General features: G+C 35.6%; 3 protein-coding genes across 4 annotated transcripts; 1 reads left to right on the top strand and 2 right to left on the bottom strand.

Moving 5' to 3' along the window:
• Nucleotides 1-218: 218 nt before the first annotated feature.
• On the bottom strand, nt 219-1,361 carry LOC132054114 (serine/threonine-protein kinase BLUS1-like). The gene has a single exon (XM_059446175.1). It carries the CDS (start codon nt 1,359-1,361, stop codon nt 219-221), a length of 1,143 nt encoding a protein of 380 aa, XP_059302158.1.
• Nucleotides 1,362-10,287: 8,926 nt separating this feature from the next.
• LOC132053328 (plant cysteine oxidase 4) lies at nt 10,288-19,527 on the top strand. The gene is made up of 5 exons (XM_059445302.1): nt 10,288-10,427; nt 17,283-17,428; nt 17,551-17,698; nt 18,910-19,116; nt 19,202-19,527. The coding sequence occupies exons 1-5, from the start codon at nt 10,328-10,330 to the stop codon at nt 19,318-19,320; spliced, it is 720 nt and encodes a 239-aa protein (XP_059301285.1). The 5' UTR covers nt 10,288-10,327; the 3' UTR covers nt 19,321-19,527.
• Nucleotides 19,528-21,827: 2,300 nt separating this feature from the next.
• On the bottom strand, nt 21,828-26,796 carry LOC132053329 (uncharacterized). Of its 2 annotated transcripts, none has more exons than XM_059445304.1 (3): nt 26,466-26,796; nt 23,146-24,138; nt 21,828-22,491 (listed from the first exon to the last, which is right to left on the bottom strand). In XM_059445304.1, the coding sequence occupies exons 2-3, from the start codon at nt 24,103-24,105 to the stop codon at nt 21,937-21,939; spliced, it is 1,515 nt and encodes a 504-aa protein (XP_059301287.1). In that variant the 5' UTR covers nt 24,106-24,138; nt 26,466-26,796; the 3' UTR covers nt 21,828-21,936. The 2 variants fall into 2 exon arrangements, with proteins under 2 accessions (XP_059301287.1, XP_059301288.1); XM_059445305.1 differs by lacking the exon at nt 26,466-26,796 and adding an exon at nt 24,220-26,138.
• Nucleotides 26,797-26,819: the final 23 nt, after the last annotated feature.

The following is a 26,819-nucleotide window of genomic DNA, read 5'->3' on the forward strand; positions in this document are numbered from 1 at the left end:
TCAATTTCTTGTAGCATATACTAAACCATATCATCCCAAACTCAAAAAACAAAGCATTTCATACCTAAAAGGAGTAGCAGTAGTACTATACATCAATGTTTAATCCCAAAATCTACTGAATATACCTAAATTTTTGGACTTCCTAATACCAACATATGAATGTAAATGTCTAATTCATTTTTTGTTCTTCCACTGCTCAAGATATTCTTCAATTATTCCTAACCATTCAACAAAAATTGCTCAAACCTATCAAAATCAGTAGTGAAAAATGGAGTACTCGAAAGCTGATGTGCAGTTGGTCTCTCTTCTGGATTCTCACAAAGACAAGCAAGAACCATCTTCTCAAAATCCTTCGAAAACACCCTTTTATTTCTTTTAAACGTATTCAACACTACTTTCTTGATTTTCCCTTTCTTCTTGATGATCAGCAGCTTTTCGAGTGATCTTGGCAATCTCTTTTTAAACCTTATCTTTTCGATTATATATTCCAAGTCCTCACGACTTCTCACACGTAAATCATCTCCATAGGCTAATTCCAATGCTGTTATTCCCAATAACCAAATATCAGATTTTGGTGTTGCATTTTCTCCCACATATACCTCAGGTGCAGCACCCCATTTAGAAATACTCTTCACATCCAAAAACGTAGACGACGAACTACTAGTTTCTCCAACATTATAAAATGGATCATAAACTGATGCTTCAAATGCTAATTTAATCAACCTTTCCTTAGTAGCATGATCAATGTGAATAAAGATATCTCCAGCATTTAAAGTCTTATGAACCTTTGGATTATTAGAATCAACATGAAGTTCGTCACGTAGACCAACAAGTACTTCTTTAAGTACAATAGCAATGAAATCCTCTGGCAATTTTTTTTCTGGACGTGCAGAGAGAATGTGACGTAGGGGTCCTTGTGACATATAAGGAAATGAAACACACAAATATTCCTTAGTTGTAAAAGTTCTCATGAGTCCAATTAACTTGCTATAAGGAGTAAACCTAATACTTGCATTAACTTCAAGTTGTAGCTCGAAAAATTCACGTAGGTTCTTGTTGAGTATCTTCAAAGTGACAAATATTCCATTCTTCTCCATACGTTTAGTATAAAGAGCTTTGTAAACACGACATAGTCCATTACGACAAGAAGAACCAATTTCCATTTTGAGAAGATAAGTATCATAAGTGTTTGGATCAATGATGGTTTGGCCAACTTTTGGATAAGAATCAATAGGTGAAACGAATTTCAATGTTGATGGTAGACTAAATGAAATTCCCAATGGTAGACTAATTTTAGAAGAACCAAAAAAATCTTTTGGGAGAGTTGAAGAAGAACCAATTTTATTTCTGTGATTCTGCATCTTTTCTTGGACCAAAGAATTAGTGTTTCAGAAAATTTGGATTGGTTTAGAAGAAGATGAAGATGAGAATTATTACATGTATTTATATATGGTACGTAAAAGGCTTTGGCCGTTATGGGTAGTTATTTATTTCCCCGCGCCTAATTGGTTCAACTAGCAGTTATTATTATTCATTCCCTCTTTTATTTTCATTGTTTTCTTTAATTTTTCCACTTTTCATTTTCTTAAATGGGGAAATTACTTTCGAGCAAGAGATTAGGGGTGTGTTCGTTAGGTAGGAAAATGTGTTCTTGAAAATAAGTGAATGTCTTATTTATTTTTTCATGTTCGATTGGTTCATTGAAAATACCCACTCACCCCAGCCCACCCCAGTACCACTACCACTCCACACCACACCACCCCATCACCCCCCTCCACCACCCCAACCACCCCCCCCCCCACTCAAGGGGTGAGGTAAGAAAAAATTCCTCTTTTTTTATAAAAGTAAAATAAAATATATAAACGAGAAAGTTGGGGGGGGGGGGGGGGGGGGGGGGGTTGCTGCAGGGTGGTTGAAGGGGGCGGGGCAGTGGGAGGAGAGGGGGGGTGGAGAGTAAGAATTTTTTTTTTTATTTCTTATAACTTTATAAAATTAAAGTAAGAAATCTAAAATAGAAAATTTGGGTGGCGGGGTGGGGTGGGGGTTTGGTTGGGGGTGGGTTTAAACAGTGGGGTGATTGGTGGGGGATGAGTTCAACCATGGAAAGGAAACAATTAGATGGAATGTCACTTGTAGACTTGTTTTCCAACTTCCATTAGGGAAGTCATTTTTCTTATTTTTAAAGAAATTGTTTTCCTAAAGAAAATATTTTTCAAAAAATTTGACGGAAAAATTGAAAAATGTTTTCCTGCATACCGAACACACCCTTAGGTCTTCTATTTTAAAGAAATTCTTTGAGAAAGATGTTTATAAATCTAATTAAACATATTTATAAACATAAAATCATAAGAGATTTATAATCATGTATTGAGAATTATTTGATGCTTTTAAATATTTAAAGACTATAAAAGATCATCTATAGTAACATATGAAAATTAGATTGTGTGCAAAATATTATAGATTCATAGCCATTCTATAGAATTACAGTAGTAGCATATGTTAATCCGTTCAAGTTTTCTTACGATTTTAGAAAGAGAAAATGAGAAAATCAAAAGAGAAAAAGGAAGGGATCCAAATTTATCTTTCAATTATGCGAAATAGGTTCATCCATGCCCTCCATTAGTGGTTCAATCCAAATCAATCTTTGCTCTTACCAATCTATCTTATACATTATATATATATATATATATATATATATATATATATATATATATATATTTGCTTTTCTGGCTTGTATTTGCTTTTATTGACTAATGAGAAATAATTAGAGATTAATTAGCTTTTAACTCGATGGCTTGGACACGTGACTTAAAATGCCGAAGGAAGTTATTCATGTTCAAGCAAATGGAGACATGAATGAACGATTACGCATGCTTCAAGGGTATATTTGGATCAATTAGGGGGCGAAAACTAAAGAGGTAGCGATCGAGATTGGCTAAATTTTAAGAATATGTCGACTTTCTTTCATTTTTGTTATGAAAAGTGAATAGTTCATTTAGTACGAGATCACTTCACACTTAGATATTATCTCATCGATGAAAGTATTTATAGATAAAAGTAAGTTGTCAGCTGATGGACTCATCATCATTGTCGTTTAGGCTTTCCATGTTAAGTATAAATTGGTTGTCATCGCCTTTTTTCCCATGCTTTAGATGGTCTTACGGGTAACAACCTCCCTCAAAAATAAAAAATAAAATAAAAAAGAAGAGAAAGTACTTTTTTTTTCCTCCTGTAATCCTAACGCACTAACTATGAGGGGTTATTTGGTAGGATGTATTACAAAAAAAAAAAAAATGCATATATTAGCTTTGGTATTACTAATCTCTTGTTCGGTACACTTTTTCAACATATATATAACTAATACGAGTACTGTTATACACCCTATTTGGAATTATCTTATGTATAACTATTTGGAATTATCTTATGTATAACTAACACATAGCAAACCACGGCATTAGTAATACCGAAACTATTAATACATGCATAAGCATGGTTAAAGACAAAATTGCCCTTAAAGTCCCTCAAAGCTAAAGAATGTGGAGGGTATTTTTGAAAAGATAATTTTTTTTAGAAATTATGTAATGCATGCTATTTTTAATATACCACATCAAACAATCGATAGGAAATAATGCTGGCATAACTAATCTCATCATAACTAATCTCTGCATTAATAATACATCTTATTTTGTATTATTCTTATACACCCTATCAAACGACCCCTAAGCCATGTGGGTATTTCTGGTGCTAATCAGTCCCTTGACTGATTAACCTCTAATCAATAAAAACAAATATATGAAAGGGCCAAACAAATAAATCAATTTGCATAGTTAAAAGCAAATTTAAATGTTTTCCTTAAGCTACTCATGTGAGTTGAGCAGGACTCAGGGCAATAATTCAAGGTTGTCAATTCGGGCCAGCGGACAAAACCCAAATCTCCAATAACTCCCAAATCTCAATTATTTGTTTGGTACGACGGAAAATGTTCTCCACGGATTATTTTTTTTTTAAAAAAAAAAAAAAATTCTCAGAAAAGAAGTGATTTTCCTTCTCATTTTCTTGTGTTTGGTGCACAAGTTGGAAAATATCGATTTAAGAGCATTTGCATACACTCAAAGCAAAACCACTATGGGGTGTGGCGGGGTGGTGGGTCGTGGGGCGTACAGAGGGTGGGTTGAAGAAATGAGACGGCGTGTTTTTATTAAGTCGGAAATGTTTTTTTTCAATTTTTTATGGAAAATATTTTATTCTATTTCGAGGAAAACATTTTCCAATATCTTTAAGGGCAACAAAATAAGAGAAAATAGGAAAATATTTGCCAAAAATATTTTTCGTAATACCAAACACACCCTAAGGTTAAAATGGAGAAAATATAATAATTATGGCTTGAACTTCTGAAACAGACAACTGATTTGATACAATTAATTTTAGTAACCACGACAAATAATTTGGGACCGGAGTGAGTGTTAACGGAGTACATGGATGAATCGTTTTTGCATAATTGAGTCGCAAAATTGGACATATTCCCATATGGTATTCATTCATGTGACATAATAGAGAGCAGAAATATATATATTTGTGCTTTTAAAACATATTTGCTTTTATTGACTAACAAGAAATAATTAGAGATTAATTAGCTTTTAACTCAATGGCTTGGACACATGACTTAAAATGTCGAAGGGAGTTATTCATATTCAAACAAATTGAGGCTTGAATGAACGATTCCGCACAGTTCAAGAGTATATTTGGATCAAGTAGGGGGCGACAACTAAAGAGGTGGCGAGATTGGCTAAATTTTAAGAATGGAAAAGGGCCTAAAATGCCCCTGAACTATCATTTTTGGTACAATAATACCCTTCATCCACCTTTCGGGCCAAAAATGCCTCCGCCGTCAACCTTTTGGCTCTAAAATACCCTTATTTTTAACGGCACCCTCTGAAATTACTATTAATGAATTTATTTATTACGTGGTGCGATTATATTTGCTAATTTTATAATGATCCTAATTAATTAAAATTTCAACCCAAACCCAAATTCATCTAAGAGCGATACCCGCCCCGCCTAAAAGCTAAGTTTAACAAAGAAAAACACACTCAATTCTTATGGATTCACAACAGACACATTTGGGTATTCTTCAAGCTTTTTCAAACCCTCAAATGGTGATTATAATTTTCCTTTAATACATCCCCAAATTAGTAAGTACATCTAAACCTAAGTAAAACAAATGATTTCCCAAATGATTTTAACAACGGAAACCTACAAACTTTAGTTCTCGATTTAATTGAGATACGAAATTCTTCGACTTCAAAAATGGAGTTTTTAATGGTTTCATTCAACTTTTTCTTCCATCTTATTCACCAAAACAACAGCTAAATCAAATTAGGTCAAACCAAAACGACCTCAAAGATGGTTATACTCAAAGATTCAACAACTTACAACTTTAAATAGAACCCCAAATACTTGAACCCCCAAATAAGTAGATAAATTTGATTTTAGAAAACGTGCGATTTTGAGCTTAAATCTAACTGGTGTTGTACTTTAAACTTAGAATTCATTGTAAAAGAGCTGAATATTGATAAGAAAAAATATCTGGTTTTAAAATCTGTTGACCACTATTGAAGCTTGGATGAACCTCTAATGGAGATTTCGAATTTCGATCTATGACTTATTGCTCATTTTGAAGTGGGTGATTCAGACTATTGTTCTTAACATCATTGTGAAGCTGTATTTTAATTTTGGAGTGCTTTGAAGCTGGATTAAGCTGGCTTGGATCGATTTTGAAGTTGAGTTCAACGAAAAAGATGATGAACATTTTGAAGACCAAATCAGATTTAAAATAATTAACAGAATGAGAATTGGGGGTGTTTTTCTTAGTTAAATGGGGATTTTCGGCGGGGCCGGTATGACTCTTAGATGGATTCGGGTTTGGGTTGAAATTTAATTAATTTGAATCATTTCAAAATTAGCCAATAGAATCGCGCTACGTAATAAATAAATTCATTAATTTTGATTTCAGTGGGGGCCGTTAAAAATAAGGGTATTTTAGAGCCAAATGATTGACGGCGAGGGCATTTTTGGCCCTAAAGGTGAATGATTTTGTATTATTGTACCAAAAAGGGAAAAACGATAGTTCAGGGACATTTTAGGCCCTTTTTTCATTTTAAGAATATGTTGATAGAATTCAGTTGCCAACCGATCGACTCATCACTATTGCCGACTTGGTTGTCATCGCCTTTTTTCCCATGCTTTAGAGGGTCTTACGGATAGCAACCTCCCACACAAAAAAAAAAAAAAACACTTTTTTTTTCTCCTTTTTTTTTTTTATTTTTTTTATTGAAATGATATATAAATGAACTCGTGGGTTTTGAAACTAACTTTTTTCTCCTTCATCAGTAATCCTAAAACACTAAAGCCATGTGGGTATATCTGGTGCTAATCAGTCTCTCACTGATTAACCTCTGATCAATAAAAATAAATATATATTAGGGCCAAACAAATAAATCAATTTGCATAGTTTAAAAGCAAGTTTAAATCTTTTTCCTTAAGCTATTCGCCAATTCATGTGAGCTGAGCAGGACTTGGGGCAATAATTCCAGGTGGTCAATTCGGGCCAGTGGACAAAAACTCTCCAATAACTCCCAAATCTCAATTATTTGTTTGGTACGATGGAAAATATTCTCAACGGAAAATGTTTTCCAAGAAATAAGTGATTTTTCTACTCATTTTTTTGTCTTTGGTGCGCAAGTTGAAAAATGTCATTGTAAGAGTATTTGCATATATTTAAAGCAAAACCACGATGAAATTTTAAATTCAGAGTGCAACTTTTGGTGGTGGGAAGTACGGGCGGAGAGGTGGGCTAGGCTGCCGAGGTCTGGGTAGTGTAAAAAACCAGAAAAAAAAATTTAAAACTTTTTTTTTTGAAAAAAATATTGTAGGGGGTGGGGGTAAGAAATTTCTTTCCATTTTTTATAAAAATAAAATAAAATATATAAAAAAAGAAAATTCAAGAGGAGGGGTGACTTGGGTTGGGGTATGAGAGTGTGGCGGTGCGGTGGTTTGGGGTGTGGCAGGGTGGTGTGTGATTTGGGGTGGTGGGTGGTGGGGCGTATGGAGGTTGGGTTGAGGAAATGAGACGACATGTTTTTATTAATTCATCCCTCAATTTTTTATGAAAAACATTATGTTTTATGTTGAGAATTTTTTTTTTCAAGATCTTAAATGTAATCAAACAAGAGAAAATAGGAAAACATTTTCCGACAAATATTTTTCGTAATGCCAAACACACCCTAAGGTTAAAATGGAGAAATTATAACAAAATTATGCCTCGAACTTCTGAAATAGACAAATAATTTGATACAACTAATTTTAGTAACGACACTACCAATAATTTGATACGGAGTGAGCATGACAAATAATTTTTGCATAATTGACTGTCAAAATTGGACATATTCCCATATGGTATTCACATTCATGTGACATAATAGAGAGCAGAAAGTTAGGGCAATAATTTCCAGGTGGCCAATCCAACAAATTCCCAACTCTCCCAAAATGCGCACATAAAAACAACCCCTCTCTCTCTCTCTCTCTCGCGGTATTTCTTCTCCAAAAAAAAGGTACGATTCTCTCCTCTTTTTGTTTCCCTTTTTACCCTCACAATCCTCGTCGAAACTTCATTTTTAGCGATTAATATAAATACACAATTTTATGTGTGCATATAAACTCTACTTATTTTACGAAGCATAAGGTAAATAAGTAGGGTTGATGGACAGTAATTATAATCTTAGATCAATTTTATGAAATTGTGCGAGGTTAATTTTTCAAACAAAACTGCAAAATCACGAATAAACATGAATAAGGAGGGTTAATTTTTTTTTTGTAATGAGGCGTAGTTGATTGTGTATAAGGTCAAATTTAATCTGTTTATTAGTGCTTTTGTGCAGTTATTTGATTTTTCATGCGATAATTGTGGTTTTTCCTGTTTAGTAGTGATTTTGTGCAGTTTTGGAAGTTGTAACTAAGAAATTGATATGCTCTTTTTGGTTTCCAATTCGTTTGATCACTAAATGACGGTATTTCGAAGCATATATGGGCTTTTCGAAGCATAAGGTGAATAAGGAGGGTTTGCGGTAGGTTAGTTTTCTGAAATGAGGCGTATTTGATTGTCTGTAAGGTTAAATTAATGTTTTTTCCTGTTTATTCGTGTTTTTTTGCAGTTTCGTAGAAACTTTGAACTAAGTAATAGTATGCTCCTTTCGTTTCCGATTCATTGATCACTAAATGACGGTATTTCGAGGCATATATGGGTTTTTCGAAGCATAAGGTGAACGGGGGGGGGGGGGGGGTGGGGTTGCGGTAGGTTAGTTTTCTGAAATGAAGCGTAGATGGTTGTGTGGAAGGTTAAATTAATGTGTTTTTCCTGTTTATTCGTGATTTTTGCAGTTTGTTTGAAACTTGTAACAAAATAATAGTATGCTCTTTTCGTTTCCGATTCATTGATCACTGAATGACGGTATTTCGAAACATATATGGGTTTTTTCGAAGCATAAGGTGAATAAGGAGTGTTTGCGGTAGGTTAGTTTTCTGAAATGAGGTGTTTTTGATTGTGTGTTAGGTTAAATTCTTGTGTTTTTTCGCTTTTATTCCCGTTTTTTGCAGTTTGTTTGAAATTTGAAACTAAATAATAACATGCTCTTTTCGTTTCCCATTCATTGATCACTGAATTTCAAAGCATAAGGTGAATAAGGAGGGTTGCGGTAGGTTAGTTTTCTGAGATGAGGCGTATTTGATTGTGTGTTAGGTTAAATTCATGTGTTTTTTCGCTTTTATTCGTGTCTTTGCAGTTTGTTTGAAATTTGAAACTAAATAATAACATGCTCTTTTCGTTGTGGTAGGCTTAGATCAATTTTCTGAAATGAGGCGTAGTTGATTGTGTTTTAGGTTAAAGTTATGTCTTTTTCCTGTTTATTTGTGATTTGTTGTAGTTCCTTAGAAACTTGAAACTAAAACATGATATGCTCTTTTCATTTACGATTCGTTGATAGCTGAATGACATTAAACCTATCTAAACTCCGCATATATAGGTTTTTTTGAAGCATAAGGTGAATAAGAAGGGTTGCGGTAGGTTAATTTTCTGAAATGAGGCATAGTTGATTGTCTGTAAGGTTAAAATTAATGTGTTTTTTCCTGTTTATTCGGGATTTTTGCAGTTTTGGAACTTGAAACTAAAAAATGTTTTTCTCTTTTCCTTTCCGATTTGTTGATCATTGAGTGACAGTATTGTCTTTCTTCCGTTGAGTTTTTTGCATCAATTGAGACATCTATTTGCTTGGGATATTCCTCCTATAATTCTCTTTCAGCTTTATGAACTTCTTTTTGTTCTTTTTCGAGATTTCAATTGTTTGATAATTTGCTAAGGGTTTATTATGGCGGTGTAAAGAGATTAGGTTAGTTAAAGCTAATTAGTGCTAAGTGTCTGTAGTAACTAGTAAGTATTATAGGTAAGCTGAGAAATAAGGTAAGTGAATGTTATAGGATGAACGACATTGATAACTGTTACCTTCTCAAAAAAAAAGGATGAACGACATTGATAGTATAAATAATTTTTGACTTTTGTTTATGACGGTGGTGTCTGGGCGCGCGCACCTCGACTATTCTTTTGTGTACCTGCTACCTCACACCAACATAGTTATATCAGGTAACTCTGCCCACTAATGCTATATGCAGATGGAAAGAAATCACCTAGTGGTTTAAATAATTTTAACAGTGTTAGTGTTTATAATTTTAATAGGGGTAAGGCTGCGTACACACCACCCTCCCGACACCCCACTTGTGGGATTACACTTGGTATGTTGTTGTTGTAGTGAAAAATGGATTGTTAGATGGAAAACAGTTTTTCTTGGGCATCCGTTTTTTGGCATAGAACATTGGATTCAGAGAAACCTCATATGTGTAAATAATTTGCTATTAATAGGGCTTGAAGCTCTTTTTTGGGAATTTAGTATTAAATAGTTTCTCCTCAAATAATCAAATTCAAATTACAGTGCTAAATTTATGTGATTTTCTGCAACACGGAGTTTTAACGGTCGGTTTTTGTCTGTTCAGTAGGTGGCAATGATAATAGAAAGCTGGATCCGTTAAGCACCACGTGGATATACGATCATCGGTTTTGTTTGTGTTAAAAGTCCAGCTTGTGCCTGATTTGTACTTGAAGGGTCTTCTGAGAAATAGAGGACCCTTCAGACAGCAATCTTAGGGTTAGCTTCGAGCTGTTAGCTACAAGACAAGTTCGTTTGCGTAGGCAGTCAGGGTAAAGGTGGTCGGTTTGATAAACATGCCAGCTGTACAAAAGCTTTATAATGCCTGTAAAGCATCACTTTCTACTAATGGACCCATGTCAGAAGATGCTCTCGAGAAAGTCCGTTCCCTCTTAGGTAGGTTTCATAAAAACTTTTCAAATTCTTTTTTAAGTTTACTTGATTGTTGGCCACGCGTATAGATTTCAATCAACCACGTGATTTAGTTGATCCTTTTTTTTCTTTTCTGTTTACTCTATTTATTTCCACTTGTTGGTGAAGGCTGTTTTGGCGTTTTTTTGTAGACAACTTTTGATATGGAAAAGTGGAAATATATTGGTGTTGACATCAGGACAATGCATAAAAATAGAAAAGCTGAGCATTTCTTGGATCTTGTTAGTTCCTTATGTTTTGTTTAGGATCTGGAGTACAATTATGCCTATCATTTTTTAATTCAAGTGGATCTCTTACTTTTGCATTAAGTAGGTTTAGCAGCGTCTCTTTTTAAAAACCTATTTACGTGACCATTTGTTACTCCATTTTGAGATTAAGCACTATAATTTGATTATAAAAAGAAGAGACAAAACACTAATTTTCTGTCAGTCTTCCTCAAGTTGATAAATGCAGTCTTTGTCGGTAGTATTACATTAAACGTATGATGTCTTAACTACTGTCTGCAGCCTGCGGTAAATGGTGAAATGTATATCTATAAGGACAAATCACTATCCTATTGTGCTCAGGGCAAAAATACTCTTAAAAACTAGTTCCCTTTAACAAAATCTGTTGGATAACAGCAAATTATTTTTTCTAAAAAAATGAAAATATCATGCTGGCTGTACCATGCAAACTGAAGATGGGTGCAGCCTTGCACATGTAGCAAATGAGCGGGATATGTTGTATCATCTGCGTTATTAATGGGCTTATCTATATTCTTTTCTTGTTGAGCAAACTAACACAGTGTTGTCAAAGGCGTGCTTAAAGCGCGTTTAAGCCCTGAAGCGAGGCTCAAAACATGTTGAGCGCTTCGCCTCGCTTTATGTGCCCTTCAGTGTCATCATCAAAGCTCTAAGACATACTATTCCTTGACAATGAGCCTTTCTTGAAGAGATGACATAAGAAAATTGATATTTCACTTTATCATAATGTTTTTACAATTTCGTTGTCCATATATTTGTTATCATGCTTATTATTATTAGTCTTCGACTAAACATATATATATTTCTATTTTTGCACCATTGCGCCTTTTTTCATTAAAGCCCACGCTTTATTTGCGCTTTGCGCTTAAAGCCCCAGCTGACCTTAGAGCTTTTTGCGCTTTTCGCTTTTGATAACACTGAACTAACATTATCTTTTGAATCGGATAAGTATTCAGATTAGTTTTTTACTTGAGCTCTCTGCTGCTGCCACATAGTATGGTGAAGGAAATATCTTTATGGTCAATTATAGCCTTTCAGTTTTAAACCTTAAGCGTCGCATTTAGTTTAGCTCATAATATTTCAATGTCATTCCTCTTTCGTATTGTTGATTAGGAAAGTATGGAGATTTAAATGGAAATTTGATTCTTTTATGAATTAATTAGGAAATCGTTGAGATTAGACGAAAGTCTGATTCTTTTTCGAATCTGCACAGGCATCTTTGAGGCTTTTTTTGGGGATATTTGTTTCTGAATGGGAAATTACTTGGGTTGAAAAGGATTTTGGTTTGGACTGAGCTGGTTAATTATTTAGAGAAAAGAAAGATAGGAACAAAGAGCTATTTGGGTGCCTAAATATGGTGAACTTTGAGTATGTCCTTTTAATTTTTTTTCCTAAGTTTATGGTTATTCCGGAATGGAGCTTGGGCTTACAAATAACTATAAAACCAAGTTGGTCTCTTAAACACTAAAAACGCAGTCACAAAAGTTTTAAAGAACCAGAATAATTAATTGAAGAGGTGAACATTTCTTCCACTGAACTCATTTGGCATCAGATATAGGGATAAGGTTGCATCTCTACAAATGCTTACAAGTTGCAAATTTTCTGCAAATCGCTTCTGTTACAGTTAGCTGTTTGGATTCAAATGGACCTCAAGCTTTCCTTTAACGAAATTCAACAAACACTGAAAATGCAGAAAAGATGTTGAAAATATCCTGTAGTACCCTAAACCTGGAGATTCCATAAAAGATATCAATCTGTATAAAAAATAATCTGTTGTAAAAGACACTAAATTAGGATATTTTGAGCACCGCAAAATCAAGCAAACTTGTATCCTTGATGTTTTTCCAAGGCTTGCATTATTTTTCTTTCCCCTTGTAACTTTGTTTAACTTCATGACTGAATAGAGCAACGCTGTAGGCAGCCACTGGCAACTCTCACCTAATGCATAACTCCATGTTCATTTTGATACAATGAGTAACAGCAAGCTGTCGATGTAGGTTCCATTGAAAAGGAAATTCATTACAATTTTAGCCAATTATTAAACTAACTAGACTGCACACATGGCTGTGTTCCTGATGGAGTATTAAATGACATCTTCTTTTGTTGAAGTCAAGATATTTTCCAGCAAACTTAACTAGTTTAGGGGTATCAGCTTGCAGATTGCAGACGCATTTTAGGCAAGAAACTCAATATCATTGAAATATGGAATGTTGTAAGAGGCAATCCCGAGGAGAAAAATCTAAACAATCCTGAGGAGGAAAGTCTAAGTGTTCGATTTTACCAGCATTGTAGATAGAAAATATAAGCAATCTGGGTACACCAAAAAGCAATAAGGGAACGAAGACTACTCCTCAACTGGGGAAAACTCATCTCTACTCCTTCAAAAGCTCTCCTATTTCTCTCTTTCCAAACTATCCACATTAACGCAAATGGAACAACTTTCCACGCCCTTCGTCTTCTCCTCCTCCTCCCGCTCTTCCAACTGGCCATCAACTCCTTCACAGTGCTTTATGGAAGGAGGGCGGAGAACTAGAGATATCACTTTGCCTTTTGGGTGTGGCCTATGGAGGAATATTTTGAAGGGATGAGATGATTCTTGGGGAAACACTTCATTCAAGGTCGGAGACGGGAAGAGAATAGATTTTTGGGGACATAGATGGTGTGGGGATGTGATTTTGAAAGATGAATTCTAGAGTTATATATAGAATTTCTTTCCAAAGAGAGTTGACAATTCAACAAATTAGGGGGATACAAGATGGAGAGAGCTTTTGGGACTTAAGATTCGGAGGGATTTTAATGACTGGGAAGTAGTTGAGTTCCAAAGATTGCCAGCCTCACTTCATAGCCAAGTCAATCTGAGTATTAATCCTGATGCATGGTGCTGGAAATTGGGAATAATGGTGTGTTCTCTGTGAAGACCTTCTATGAGAAGCTTTTGGTTAGGAGGAGCAGGTGTTTCCATGTAATGCAATATGGATTCAAAAAGTGCCGAGAAAAGTGTGCTTTTTTACTTGGTTAGCCGCTAGAGAGGCGATTTTGACAGTAGAAAATCTGAGAAAGCGAAAGGTTGTATGCGTCAGTTGGTGCTACATGTGCAAGGAGACGGGCGAGGACGTGAATCGTCTTCCTTTACATTGTGGATTGACAATGAGGTTATGGTGGGATATGTTTAGGTGGTTTGGAACTCCTTGGGTGATATCAAACAACGTGGAGGAGTTGACGGCCAGTTGGAAGAGCGGGAGGAGAAGAAGACAGAGGGCGTGGAAAGTTGTTCCATTTGCGTTAATGTGGATAGTATGGAAAGAGAGAAATAGGAGAGCTTTTGAAGGAGTAGAGACGAGCTTTCCCCAGTTGAGGAGTAGTCTTCGGTCCCTTATTGCTTTTTGGTGCACCCAAAAAGTGCCCTTTTGTATAGACGATTGGATGGATTTTGTAGAGAATCATATGTTTTTGCAGATGCTTTACCTTTTGGTATACCACTTGTATGCAGCCGATTTTGTCCTTGTTTTTGAATGAAATACTTTTACCTGATCAAAATAAAAATGTAAGCAAAAAATAAACATTAGTGTTGCTGATTGAGATTTAAAAAGAAAAGAAGTCAAATTTGGGGTTTTGATGTGGAGATGTGGAAGTGTCTGTGTGGGATTGGCAAGGAGGTCTGAACTATAGAGAGGCAGAGAGGAGGTTAGTCTAGGTGAAAATTGTTAGGTTATCAAAGGAAAAAGTTGAAATGGTTATATTCAAAAACATTGAAAGGAAAGCTACATGATCCTTTATCTGAGAAACTACTAGCTAGTTGCTAATTTGCTATCGGTATGACTAGTGCGAAGCTACCTCATCAAATATTTTATAACAATTTTTTCTTTCTAATTTTTTTTTTAATTAGGTAAATATATTTTCATTCATAAACATGGCCAAATTGGCCGCACACAAGGAGTATACCTGAAGGTAAAGAATCTACAAAAGAATATGATTCTCTACAAACTCCACCCAATCATCTATACAAGGAACTTTCTTTTCGATAGGCTTATGGATTGCTGTGCATCTCTAAGTCACCTCACATTTTGTGGGCTCTTAGGTGGTTAGAAAACAACCTTGGTATAGTTCTATGGTTGGACTTATAAGATCTGTGAGTACAGGAATGACTTCTAATTTATTGTTAGTGCAAGGGAAGGCAAAAAGCAACTTGGATACAACTATATTATTAAAGAAATTGAACTCTACTTCACCAAAATTAGGTTAGGTTTGTTGGAAAGGTGAGAAAATGGAGCTAAGATTATTAATGAAATTAATTAGCTGGATGCATCATGAATATGATCGAAACATTAGACAGACTCAAAAATGTCGTTAGAGAGGATTGGTGTGTTCCCGTATCAAAGTGGTGGAGTTGGGGAAGATGTTACATAATTAGGTTAAAACCTATATGGGATCCCGTGTGTCTATCAATTGTGGTATGTGTATGATATCAAGTTTTAGTAATTTTTGTGTAGATATTGAAGGATCTGTACAAAAGACTCACAACTCTGTTCCAACTTATTTTACACTAGTACAATGAGGCTAATGAAGCATCTGGATGATTAAGATAAATCTTAAGAAACTCCTGAAGATGAATGTCCAGATCCTATAGTTGAATCATATAGTTTCTTTTTATTGATAAGTATTTATCAGATTGTTTATTAGATATCCCTCTTAGCTACAATGTAAAGGTGAAAACATCCCTTTAAGTTTTCTGTGATGGCAACAGTCACTGCAAAGAACCAATGGGATGTTATAGCACACATGAGATAGGAAAATAAACACATAATTTTTTAGCGACTGAAGCCCAAATGAAGAACCAACTACTTGCGGTAGACACCAAAGTATCTAGAGTTTGCACTCCTAGTAGATCAAATGAAGATTCATTTCATAGAGCCCAGTTACCCTGTTTCATTTCTCCTTTTTGCAAAAAAGGAAAACTAATAATTCCAATCGGGCTTTGGTCTAGTGGTAAGAGAGCAAGTTGTGATCTGTGGTTAGGCACACTTCAACGGTTTGCGCCCTACCACAAACAAAAACCTGGTATTTCAGTGGAGATGGGTAGGGGGGCGGGATCATGATCCACTGAGTTTCCAACAGTGCGCCATTGACCTTCGGAGATTTCTTGGTTGTAAAAAGAGGAACAAACAATTTTTTTTTTTTGACAAGTTAGCAGACACTGTATATTAATCATTAGCACAAAATGCTGGCATAAAAAAATTTACAGCATTGAATCTACATCCAAAAGAGTAAAAACAAAGACTATCTCTAAATCCTATCTCATCTTATAAGGATCCTAGGATGTCTAGAAACAGGGTCATCTATATAATCAAAATTGCACCAATAACAAAAACTTAGAATGCAATTCATTTTGATCCTTTGCAACGAGCTACTATTGCCTTCAAAACACATGGAATTACTCTCCTTCCAAATAGTCCACCATATAATTGCTGGGACAATTCTTCATCTGTCTTTGTTTGTGCTGCCACTTCCCTCAGTATTCCAGCTTGTTAGAGCCTCTGTTGTTCTTCCAGGCATAGTCCATTTTACACCTTTGAAGCTGATAAACAGATTCCAGAGCTGGCTAACCACTTTACGATGAAGAAACAGATGGTTAAAAGGAACAAACAATTTCAAAACTTAAATCAGTCTATAAATATATTCCATATCTTAATTATCAAGAAGTTACTAGTTTTGTAAGCTGACATTGATGTCGTGCAGCTTCTCGGGTGTCGGATTGGATTTCTTTTTTCTTTTCTGTGGTGGTGGTTCAGGGTGGGTAGGGGTTTAGATTGGTGCTAAGAAGGTAGAGATGAAAAGGGTGAGGTTGGTGCTATTTAATCTAACGATAGGTATTAAGGATTTACCTTGTTCGTTACAGGGGTGAAGTGGAGAGCAGCAGGGAGCAGCTTCGTGGACTGAATGAGGAATAGGAGTCTATGGAAAGAACTAAAATCTCAGTTCTCCATGTGAGACTGCTATGCTACTTGGAGGGTGATTGAAGGAACGATGAGTTTTGCTGGAACTATTAGTTATATATTATATGTAGAGAAAATAGGAGAGTCGGGGGGGCATTGTTAGGAAATGAAGGGATTAAGGTCCATGATTCTGTATACAAACATTTCTTTTTTGTAACGGTGCTAAGTTTGGGAAGTGAATGATCTCCTCCTCCCATCTGCAACCTGAGCCAACTGAGCCAAGTCAATTTGGTTTGATGCAGGTTTTATTCAAGTTTTTGGAGTTGTTCAGTATTTCATTTTTGAAATAGGGACTGATTTTGACTTGTATAATTTTTTTCATGAAGAGTCTGTTCCTTCCTGAAAGTCTGAAACAAATTCATGTTTGTCATTCTTTTGTTAGACAGTGCATAAAATCACATAATTCACAGATTTGAATAATTTTTCGGGGACCCTTTTCCTTAATTTCTATATTGGGACCATGAAGTGAAAGTGTCAGTTATTTGTTGAATCCTTTGCCTGATACCCCAGATTTTAGTGTTCCACTCTTGAAATTCTCATTATTGGTGTGTCGGCTATTCTTTTTTTCTTTTTTTCTTTTTCAGAGAAAATCAAGCCTTCTGATGTAGGTCTTGAGCAGGAGGCACAACTTGTCAAGAGTTGGAAAGGTACCATGCATGAGCGTAATGGGGGTGTACGGTCGGTCCCACCAATCAGATACCTACACTTGCATGAATGTGAGAGCTTCACTGTAAGTGTTGTGCAACTGTTAGCTTTTTAATTTTTTCCATTAAGAAGAATGTTGTTCTTCTATAAGGAGAGGTATGAAAACTGCATAATTGAGATCCGTTAGCCTGTTGAATGTTCTTACAGATGGGAATATTCTGCATGCCACCTTCTTCAATCATTCCTTTACATAACCACCCTGGGATGACCGTTTTAAGTAAGCTTATATATGGTTCCTTACATGTGAAAGCCTATGATTGGATCGATAGTCCAGGGCCTTCATTTCCACCCGAAGGTGTGTACTATTTGAAGTGGTATTTTTGCACAGGATGTCTATTTAAATAAGCTCTCTTTTGAAATTTTATTTCATTGTAGAACATGGATTGTTTCATATAACGTTTTGATGTTCAATTAATTTGAGGCAACATTAGTGTTTGATTTTTCCTTTGGAGTTTTATTAATCGTAAGGCACTTTTTTCTATCTACTTCTCATGGAATTGGAATCCTTTCGCTGACTTGCCTTTCTGTTATTGTGTTTCAGTGTAGATAAACTCAAAAACATGTATTTGTTTCTCTTTTTGCTGGTTTTGTTTTGGCCAAGTGATGCTTTATGTTAAGAACTTGATAACTAAAGTTCTTGCTGACTGAAACTAGGTTTAAGGATTTGTGATGGTACTTTGGTAAGAGTCGTTTTTTTTTGTTGTTGAGTAGATGTCGTATTCGAGAGTTGCATTCACATCCTATGCAGAACTTGTATTCCATTTCACAAATAATCACTGTTAAGCTCAGTAGACTAGCAAGGTACTAGAGTTTAGTTCACATATTCTTTCAGAATTATATATCTCAATACTTGTGCACAAAGGTCAACTGTATGGTTGTAGAGCGTTTTCTCTTCACAATGGTAGAGCGGGGTTCTAGTCCGGAGCATTTGTCTGCTCCCTTACCAGTATTATTACTAATATGCTAGCACTATCTTATGCTTCGATTTTATTACTACGGTTCTTTCTTTTATTATTTTCATGTTGGCTTTTTAATCTTGCATTTCTTTCAAATCATTTCTGAAAAATGATTTTCTTGAGCCGAGGGTCTATCGGAAACAACCTCTTTACCCCACAGAGGTAAGGGTAAGGTCTGCGTACACCCCACCCTCCCCACACCCCGCTTGTGGGAATATACTGAGCATGTTGTTGTTGTAAACTGTATGGTTGCACCACATGGAACTAAACTGCTTTTAGATCGATAACTGGACAATTAATATCTCGTCCGAGCAGAAAGAAAATACGAATGTGTTCAATTTATACTCAAATCTAGATCCTTGGAAGTCGGAATTATGTTTTATTATCAGATAGATGCTGGCAATTTGGGTCATTTGGCTGGAAGGAGTTGCTCTTCCACGAGCTCTTAGGATTTGGGGTCTATGCTTGTCATGAAATGATTCTATTCTAAATCTTGATTTTAGGTTGAACTGACCATTTACCATGTTCATTACCTGTTAAATGTTTTCAGGTGCAAGACCAGCCAAACTTTTTAAAGATTGTGAGATGACAGCTCCATGTGGGACAACTACTCTGTATCCGACAAATGGAGGCAATATTCATTGTTTCAAAGCTATAACCCCTTGTGCTATTTTTGATATCCTTTCTCCACCTTACTCTGCTGATGATGGACGTCATTGCACTTATTTCCGAAGGTCTCCTCGAGGTGATCTACCAGGTAATTACTCTGGTGCCAACTCTTATATGGATATGAACATTCAACTGTATTACAAATCTTACTTTAAATACTTCACATCGTTAAGGTGAGCTCGAGGTTGAGGGGGAGATATTCTCAAAGGTGACTTGGTTGGAAGAGTTTCAACCTCCTGATGACTTTGTCATCCATCGAGGACAATACAAGGGTCGTGCCATCAAACCTTAGAGGATGATTCATTTTCGGTTCTTTCGATCAACTTTTTGAACGCAGTGATTAGTTAATTTGGGCATTATTGAGGTGAATTTGTATTATGTCTAGACAATGTGGAAATAATGACTGGTGTTTTCTAGAGAATAGGCCATTTCTTATGTACATATCTATATACCATATATTAATTTACTGATCTCACCTTAATTTATGCTTTTAAACTGATACTCTTAGTCCCACGATTTTTTGCTGGTATCGATGTTATCCAGCAAAGAATCTGAAATTCAGTTACTTCCTCCTTTCCAATTTATGTGTCGCTACTTGTATAATATACTTCCTTAGTGAGAAATAATTTAACTTTAAACTTTCTACTTAATCTTCAATGAGATGAATTTTAACCATACAAATGTCTATTTATTTGAGATTATAAATTTCAAAAGTCTTCTTTTCTTTCTTGAACTCCATGTCCAATAATACACTGCCACATAAATTGGGATAGAAGGAATGTTAAGTATGTAGTAGTTTTAATGCTCTCACACTGCATTTAGCGTATGGAAGCCTGTGGGGCAGTGAGCTCCATATCATATAAGTGTTTGACATCATCTGGTATTAAACCAAATTTCAGCACAGCTGAAACAATGTCCTGTCACAAAAGTGGCACGATAAAATGTGGATTAAGAATAAGGGTTCAGTAATATGTGGATTAGAGTAACTAAATTGACAAATTAATCTTTTTAATTGTAAACAAACTCTTACTTCGTTAAACCGTAAAAGGCTAAAAGCACACATTCTAAATCATACAAAGTGGTGTCAATTTTAGTGCATCAAACCAAGCATATGACAAAAAATAATCCACGCATTATCATTCATGCATTGTTAGTCCTTGCATAACTTGTCTCTAAATCAAATGACACCAAACATGTAAGTTTTCCACGAGGATTAATACCGATGAACTTATTCAAATACATGTTTCTTTCCGCCTTATACATGAGGCGGACATGCAACGTTAGCAGCTTTAGTCCCGAGGAGCGAATGCAGGAGCTAGGACTAGATTGGAGATTGCATGACTTGATTCGTCTTCTTCCACTGTATATAAGAGAAAGGGTATTCAGTGGAAGAAGAGGAATCAAGTCATGCGATCTCCAACACACCAATATGTGCTAAACGAGTCGATGAATAACACAGTATGACTTGTACGCGAACCTAACGACCTTAAGAACTTGTTCAATCTCCAACAGGTCAACATGATTAGTCAAGACTTAATAACAGGATTGAAGATTCAGATTGACTGATTTCTGTACTTTTGTACAGTTTATCTTCTTCAAGTAGATTCATAAAAAGGGAAAGCCCGTATTCTGGCAACTGAATCTTGAAAAAGGAAGACAGAAACTGTTTGCTCACATCTCATTCGAGAATCACTAGATTTCAATGCTAGCTCTTCTGGGTAAAACACCCAAATGACAATATTTTGAGGCATGAATGTGACTACCGATACATTTTTTTGATAACCGAGAAATCTCCGAGAGCTTGCTAACACACGGTTCGAGACTCAGTGGATAATGAGTCCGTCCCTTAGCTGTTCTCCACTTAATTCCGGGCTTTTGTCCAATATCAATACATCTACCTCACTCACTAACGCAATTGTGAGGTACACTACTTCACTGTATCTCCATCACATAAACAAGAAACTCTATTACATTATAGGTTATGTTTCTCTACAAATCCCTCACCCATGCAAGGGATTAAGCCTAAATTTATCTCATGATCACCTGTACAAATAACTCTCACTCCATCATGTAATGAGTTCACAGATATAGAGCCATTACAACTAGAAAGTGTAGAATCTATATAGCAAACAATTTATTATCGGTCACCTTCGCGCCAATTGTATTATTTGTTATGCACAAGAAAGCATGAGAAACAACCAGAGAACTTCAGAAAAGCCTTTTCATCTTCGATTGACCTTCTTGTATATATGTCCCAACCCGAGTTCCTGATAGAACGGCGAAATTAAGAAACAGGAAAAATAAAGAACATGCTTAAATAGTATACTCCCTCCGTTTCAGTTTATGTGGCAAAGTTTGAGTAGTCACAGAGTTCAAGAAATAAATGAAGACTTTTAATACTTGTGATCATAAACACTTCATAACATTTGTGTGGATATAAGAGTCCGTTTGGTTTGAAACCAGGATATCCCTGGTTATAATCCTGGGAATAAAACCAGGACTATAACCTGGATAACTCATCCCACCTTCAATGGGATAAGTTATTTATATTATAGTCCTGATTATAATACCGATTTTAGCTAATACCTCCAATCAAACATGAGATAACTTCAATTCCAAAATTAAACCGGGATAACTCACCTAATCCCTTGAACCAAACGGCCCCTAAGGCTTTTGAAACTTGTGGTATTAAACATTCCATAGCATTTGTGTGGCTATAAAAGCTTCTCATTAAGGATAAAATGGGAAGTTTAACTTACAGTGTTTCTATATTTAGAAAGTTGTCAATTCTTTTTGGAACATAAATTGGACAGAGGGAGTATCAGACAATCAGCAATACACACGTTGAAAAATACATAAACTCATATATTGGAAGAAATGAAGAATTTACCTCAGAGTTTCACAAATGCTATTGCTTCTTTGTCATTTTAACAATTGTTTCCCACTTGGGATCACTAGGCAGTGGCTTAGAAGGCTGGTTAGTAGGATTTAGTACTGTCCCTATATAAGCCCGTGAAGGTGCATTCTTTGTGGATAAAGTGCGGCAAAGCCATGAATCTGATGGAGATTTTGGTAAAGGTGGCGGAACAGGAAAAAACTCCGGATGCACTTTGCACGAGTTTTCTAAACCTTCTCTTCTCTGAATCGGCTTTCTGGTTTTTTCTCTACCTTCACTGTCAGGTACTATTTTAGCTGAAGAATCCATTTTATGCACAGTATCTATGTACAAAGTTTTCTCTACAACAGGAGTTAAAACATCCACTTCATGAAATCTTTGGCTGGGTCTTTCCTCCAAGCCCAAGCACTTGACCTCAGGATTAGTGCTAATGATTGTATTATTCTTGTAAATATCATTAGCATAAGTTGAATCGGCCCTGCCCTTGACATCGTTCTTATCCTCGTGTAGTTGAGTTGTTACGGATCCAACTACAGACCTTTGCTCACTTATATCAGATGTTGATTGCTGTACAAGAATTATAATTACAGTTTAATCAAAGAAAATTTGAGTGAGAAAGTTAGCACCATGAGAGTGCATGAAGTAAAGCAATGAGCTGCGGAAAAATGACAGAAGTAGTCCGTTATCTTTGGTAGTAGGTTCAAAATAGTCCCTTAAGTATCAACTGAGCAGCTTTGGTCCTTTAAGTTTGTCAATGTGAGCACTTTCAGTCTCCGTCAAATGTGTATCAAACTCTGATTGTTACATTTAACCGGAATTGTGGAAAAAAGTTAACCAGAAAAACTAGAAATTTTCTTCAAAATTTCTGAAACCGCGAGATAAAAAGAACTACACTAGAAGCAAAAAATAACTGAAATTGCTCCTAAAAAAGTTGCACAAACTCTGGAAATAGACTAAAATAACATAAACTACAATATTTGTCATTCCAAATGTGAGTTCCCGGTAAATACTTTCTATTTTCACAGTTCCAATTAAATTTAACAACCAGAGTTTGGTAAACATCTGATGGAGACCTAAAGTGTTCATATTTGACAAATTTAAAGGACCAAAATTGTTCAAGCGATACTTAAGGGACTACTTTGAACCTACTACCAAAGATAAGGGACAATTTTTGCCATTTTCGCAATGAGGTGCCAAGAAGAAAAGTATGGAAGTTCATACCTCATTCTCGGTTCCGCTACAAGAAGCAGTAGAAGAGGACCCCGTTCGTGTTCTACTGACAGGAGACACGGGTATTCGAGTTCTTACACCCATTGCAGGTATGGGATTCAGATGACGAAATGAACTTTTCAAACAAAAATGAGGCAGCAGTCCACAAATTTTAGTAGATAAATTTTCATTATTGTAACCGTCATCATCACTTTCTTCTTCTTCTTCATGGGCTTGGGAATGATAAAGTGTAAAACTAGGTCCGTAGCGCAATTGAGGCCGTCTATCCCCATTTATTACCTTCATCATCTGTCTCTGGTGATCCTCGACAGGCGGTTGCTTCTTGCGAACGTAATAAGGTGTTTCTGAAGTCTTATCTGAAGCCATAGCCTTGGACGCTGGCAGAAACCGACCCATCATGAAATCCTTAGTCCGTGGATTCGAGTCTGGCTCATCAAATTCACTTAAGCCACTTACACTACAATTTAGGTAGGACGATTCGGTTCTTGAAAGTGTATCCAGGGCATCCAAATAGGTTTCGTCGCCATCCTCCGATTCAATCTTTTCCTTATCGTGCATCATTTCTTTCGAGCTGTCAAAACTCTCAATCTTTTTTACATTTTCATCCGAAGAAGTGAAACTTGGCATTGTATTTTGAATTTTTCCTGTTTGATCGAAATCGTGGTTATCTCTTAATTTCCACCCAGGGGGAAGCTTCGGCTTTTCTGTGAGATGAGTTTTTGGGCCCCTCTCATCCTTAGGTCTTCCGGGGCTATGTTCCCAGCGGAAAGGAACAGTTCCCGGCTTCCCCACTAGGCCTGACTTCAACTCTGATTTGTAATGAGGAGGACATGTCATAGCAGGAAAGTAATTGTCTGTTTTCTTTTTCTCGTCTCTCTGGGAAATCACCGCCGAAGAGATTCGTCTAACTGACAGAAGAGGTTGATTAAATTTCAATTGCTTGTCCTCCATGAGATTCTTTATCAACGTAACACCACCTTATTTCTGCACAAACAACGATCGAATTATAACAATTTCTTGAATGTATCAAAACAATAAGGACAACAACAAAAATAATAACCCAACCGGCTGATTGCTTTCAGATCGATGTTAGTCCTCACAGCTGTACATAGTGAAAGAGCAGAAGTAATTTTGGAACACTTCCATTTCTTATCAAGAAGTGACAATTGCTTTATTCCATTTTATGTAGCACTCTTTCCTTATTAGTATCTTCCGAAAAGAATGGCAAGCTTTCTATATTTGAAAACAACTTAACTTATTGAACTTCCCATTTTACCCTTAATGACATGCTTTTATAGCCGAGGAAATGTTTAAGACCACAAGTTAAGTCTTTCTTTCTTATTTAAACTCCATGTTTAATTAAACACCATCATATAAATTGAAACAGAGGAAACATTTAAATTGGTTGCATGTCTTGAAAGCATTTGTTGTAAATGCATACAAAATCATGTTGGGTAAGATCTGAACAAAATGTTGTTTTAAGTTTGTCGGAAAGAAATCAGACATCACTAGTTTATGCTAGAAGAAATTCACCAAAAACTTAAACTCATCAAACGTCAAGAAGCTGGAATATTTGAAACTTATATAACGTCTTTCATTGTTCTTCCCCTCCTCATGCCGTGAAAGCTGATTAACTTTGGGCACCAGTCCTTCATTTTTAACTTACAAACTAAGATCACTTAAGTCCTCATAGATATGGATTAAAACAAAGAAATGACTTTCACTTTCCATAACAAAATGAAATAAAGTCAACCTATTCCTGAAATTGCGATCAGTCTCGCTACCTCTTTAGTTGCCGCCCCCTAGTTGCTCATTTGCAATTTCTATCAGAAAAGCCAGAAACATTTTTCTGGAGAACTCTATAGGGAAATAGTTCAAAGTCATTTACACATTAGATCGATAGAGGTGTCTTCAGAACGATTCCATTGGCCACTAACAATAAGGTTGACCACTCTTTCTGAAGTTCTGCTTAGAAGAGGAAAGGAGGTGAAGAGAAAGATACATTTTACAAGCCTAACTATAAAACTTGAGGACACAGTTCATTGAATCAGTAAATTTAGCCTCACTTCCAAATTTTAGTAATGGTAAACACTCCACCCCTCCAAATCCCCTACCCGAGTGTTGTACTGGCCCTTACCCATTGCCAGAGGCGGAGCTAGAATTTTGAGTTTGTAGGTTCTGGATTCTAGAAAAGGTACCTTATTGGGTTCTGAATAAATTACTTATACATATTAAGTAGATTTTTAACACAAAATACAGGGTCTGAGCCGACACTACTGAGTTCTGTCGAACTGTAGCTCCGCCCTTGGTTGCTCTACATGACCTGTCGCTCGAGTTCCAAGTCATCTAGGATCAACTATATGACTCCATTGTATTTCTATTCATGTCCAATTCATTCCAAAACCAGATAATTTTGGCTTTTATTTCACATTATCATATAACTACAATGACATACAAATCTTAAACCAGAATACAGAGACTCTATAATTTGCATTCACAAAATCAAGAAAGTTAACAATGTAACCCTTGGGAATCCAAATTTTAACAATCAGATACATTTTCCTTTAATAGCTAACCAAACTCCATAATCTCCATTTCCTAAGCACAACATAACTCACAGAAGAACATAAAAGAAGGAAATTTTGAGCTTTAGCAAAAGTGATTTTGCTTTCTTGTTTCTTTCAACTGTTTTTGACAAAAAAAGAATTACCTTTTCATTTTCAAGATTTTCAAACTGACCCGTTTGGCCATGAGAATTTTCACTGGCCATGAAAATTCCAAATACAGCTTGTATTTGGAATTTGAAAAACACCTAAAACCCTGTTTTCACTTTTTTCACTTTCAGTACATTCACACAACCAAATATTCTTTGCAAAAACTATAACCAAACACAACTCTAACTTCAAAATTCCAAATAAAGTGAAAAATATTTGGTTTTCATGGCCAAACGCCTACTTAGTTTTTCAAAAATCTTTCAAAAAAAGGCAGTACCTACTTTTTTTCAAGAAAAAGTTCAAACCAACCTTTTGAAAAAAACCCAAGCAAATTCTTACAAACTTTATTAAACTTGTCATTAAAGATTGAAACTTTGAAGAATTCTTGAAATTCAACTATGTAAGCCCAGAAAAATAAAAAGAACTTTCTAGCATCTAATGAAGCAGTGATAAGATACCCTCAACATAACTAAAACCCAAAAAATATCATAACAAGGAAAATATTGATAAAGATTCTTGATAAGTGCTAAAGAAAAACCACATGCAAGAACATAAATAAAATTCAAAAAAAAAAAAGGGAGAACTAATTATAAATACCTCTAATAAATGGATGGTCTTGTTTCTTGTCCTGAAAGTGTTTTTTTCAGGCTCAATAATTGAACAAAAGTCTCATGTATTATGTAAAATAAAGATAACTATCAAAAACTCAATTTCAGAAAAAAGACAAAAATATCAAAGCGTGAGAAATGGGATAAAACAAGAGAGATGAGCTAAGAATAAATTCTTTTTTGGATTCTCAAAAATCCAATATAGCAAGTTACAAGCTTTGCTTCAATGGAAAATTCAACTGTTTTTTTTAATGTTTTTAAAAAACCAAAGTCTTGCAAGTAACTGAGAAGAATCAATACGTTTCTTTTGACATGCACTTAGTTCAGTTATTACATTCTGATA

This window comes from Lycium ferocissimum, chromosome 4 (genome assembly GCF_029784015.1).
Source record: "Lycium ferocissimum isolate CSIRO_LF1 chromosome 4, AGI_CSIRO_Lferr_CH_V1, whole genome shotgun sequence".
NCBI lineage: Eukaryota > Viridiplantae > Streptophyta > Magnoliopsida > Solanales > Solanaceae > Lycium > Lycium ferocissimum.

Excerpts from the sequence above, each read along its gene's own strand:
- LOC132054114 (XM_059446175.1), bottom strand. The coding sequence starts at position 1,361 with ATGCAGAATCACAGAAATAAAATTGGTTCTTCTTCAACTCTCCCAAAA.
- LOC132053328 (XM_059445302.1), top strand. The coding sequence starts at position 10,328 with ATGCCAGCTGTACAAAAGCTTTATAATGCCTGTAAAGCATCACTTTCT. Across the intron at positions 10,428-17,282 it reads GAAAGTCCGTTCCCTCTTAG|AGAAAATCAAGCCTTCTGAT; the intron begins GTAGGTTTCATA and ends TTTCTTTTTCAG. Across the intron at positions 17,429-17,550 it reads ATGAATGTGAGAGCTTCACT|ATGGGAATATTCTGCATGCC; the intron begins GTAAGTGTTGTG and ends ATGTTCTTACAG.
- LOC132053329 (XM_059445304.1), bottom strand. The coding sequence starts at position 24,105 with ATGGAGGACAAGCAATTGAAATTTAATCAACCTCTTCTGTCAGTTAGA. Across the intron at positions 22,492-23,145 it reads GTAGCGGAACCGAGAATGAG|CAATCAACATCTGATATAAG; the intron begins GTATGAACTTCC and ends ATTCTTGTACAG.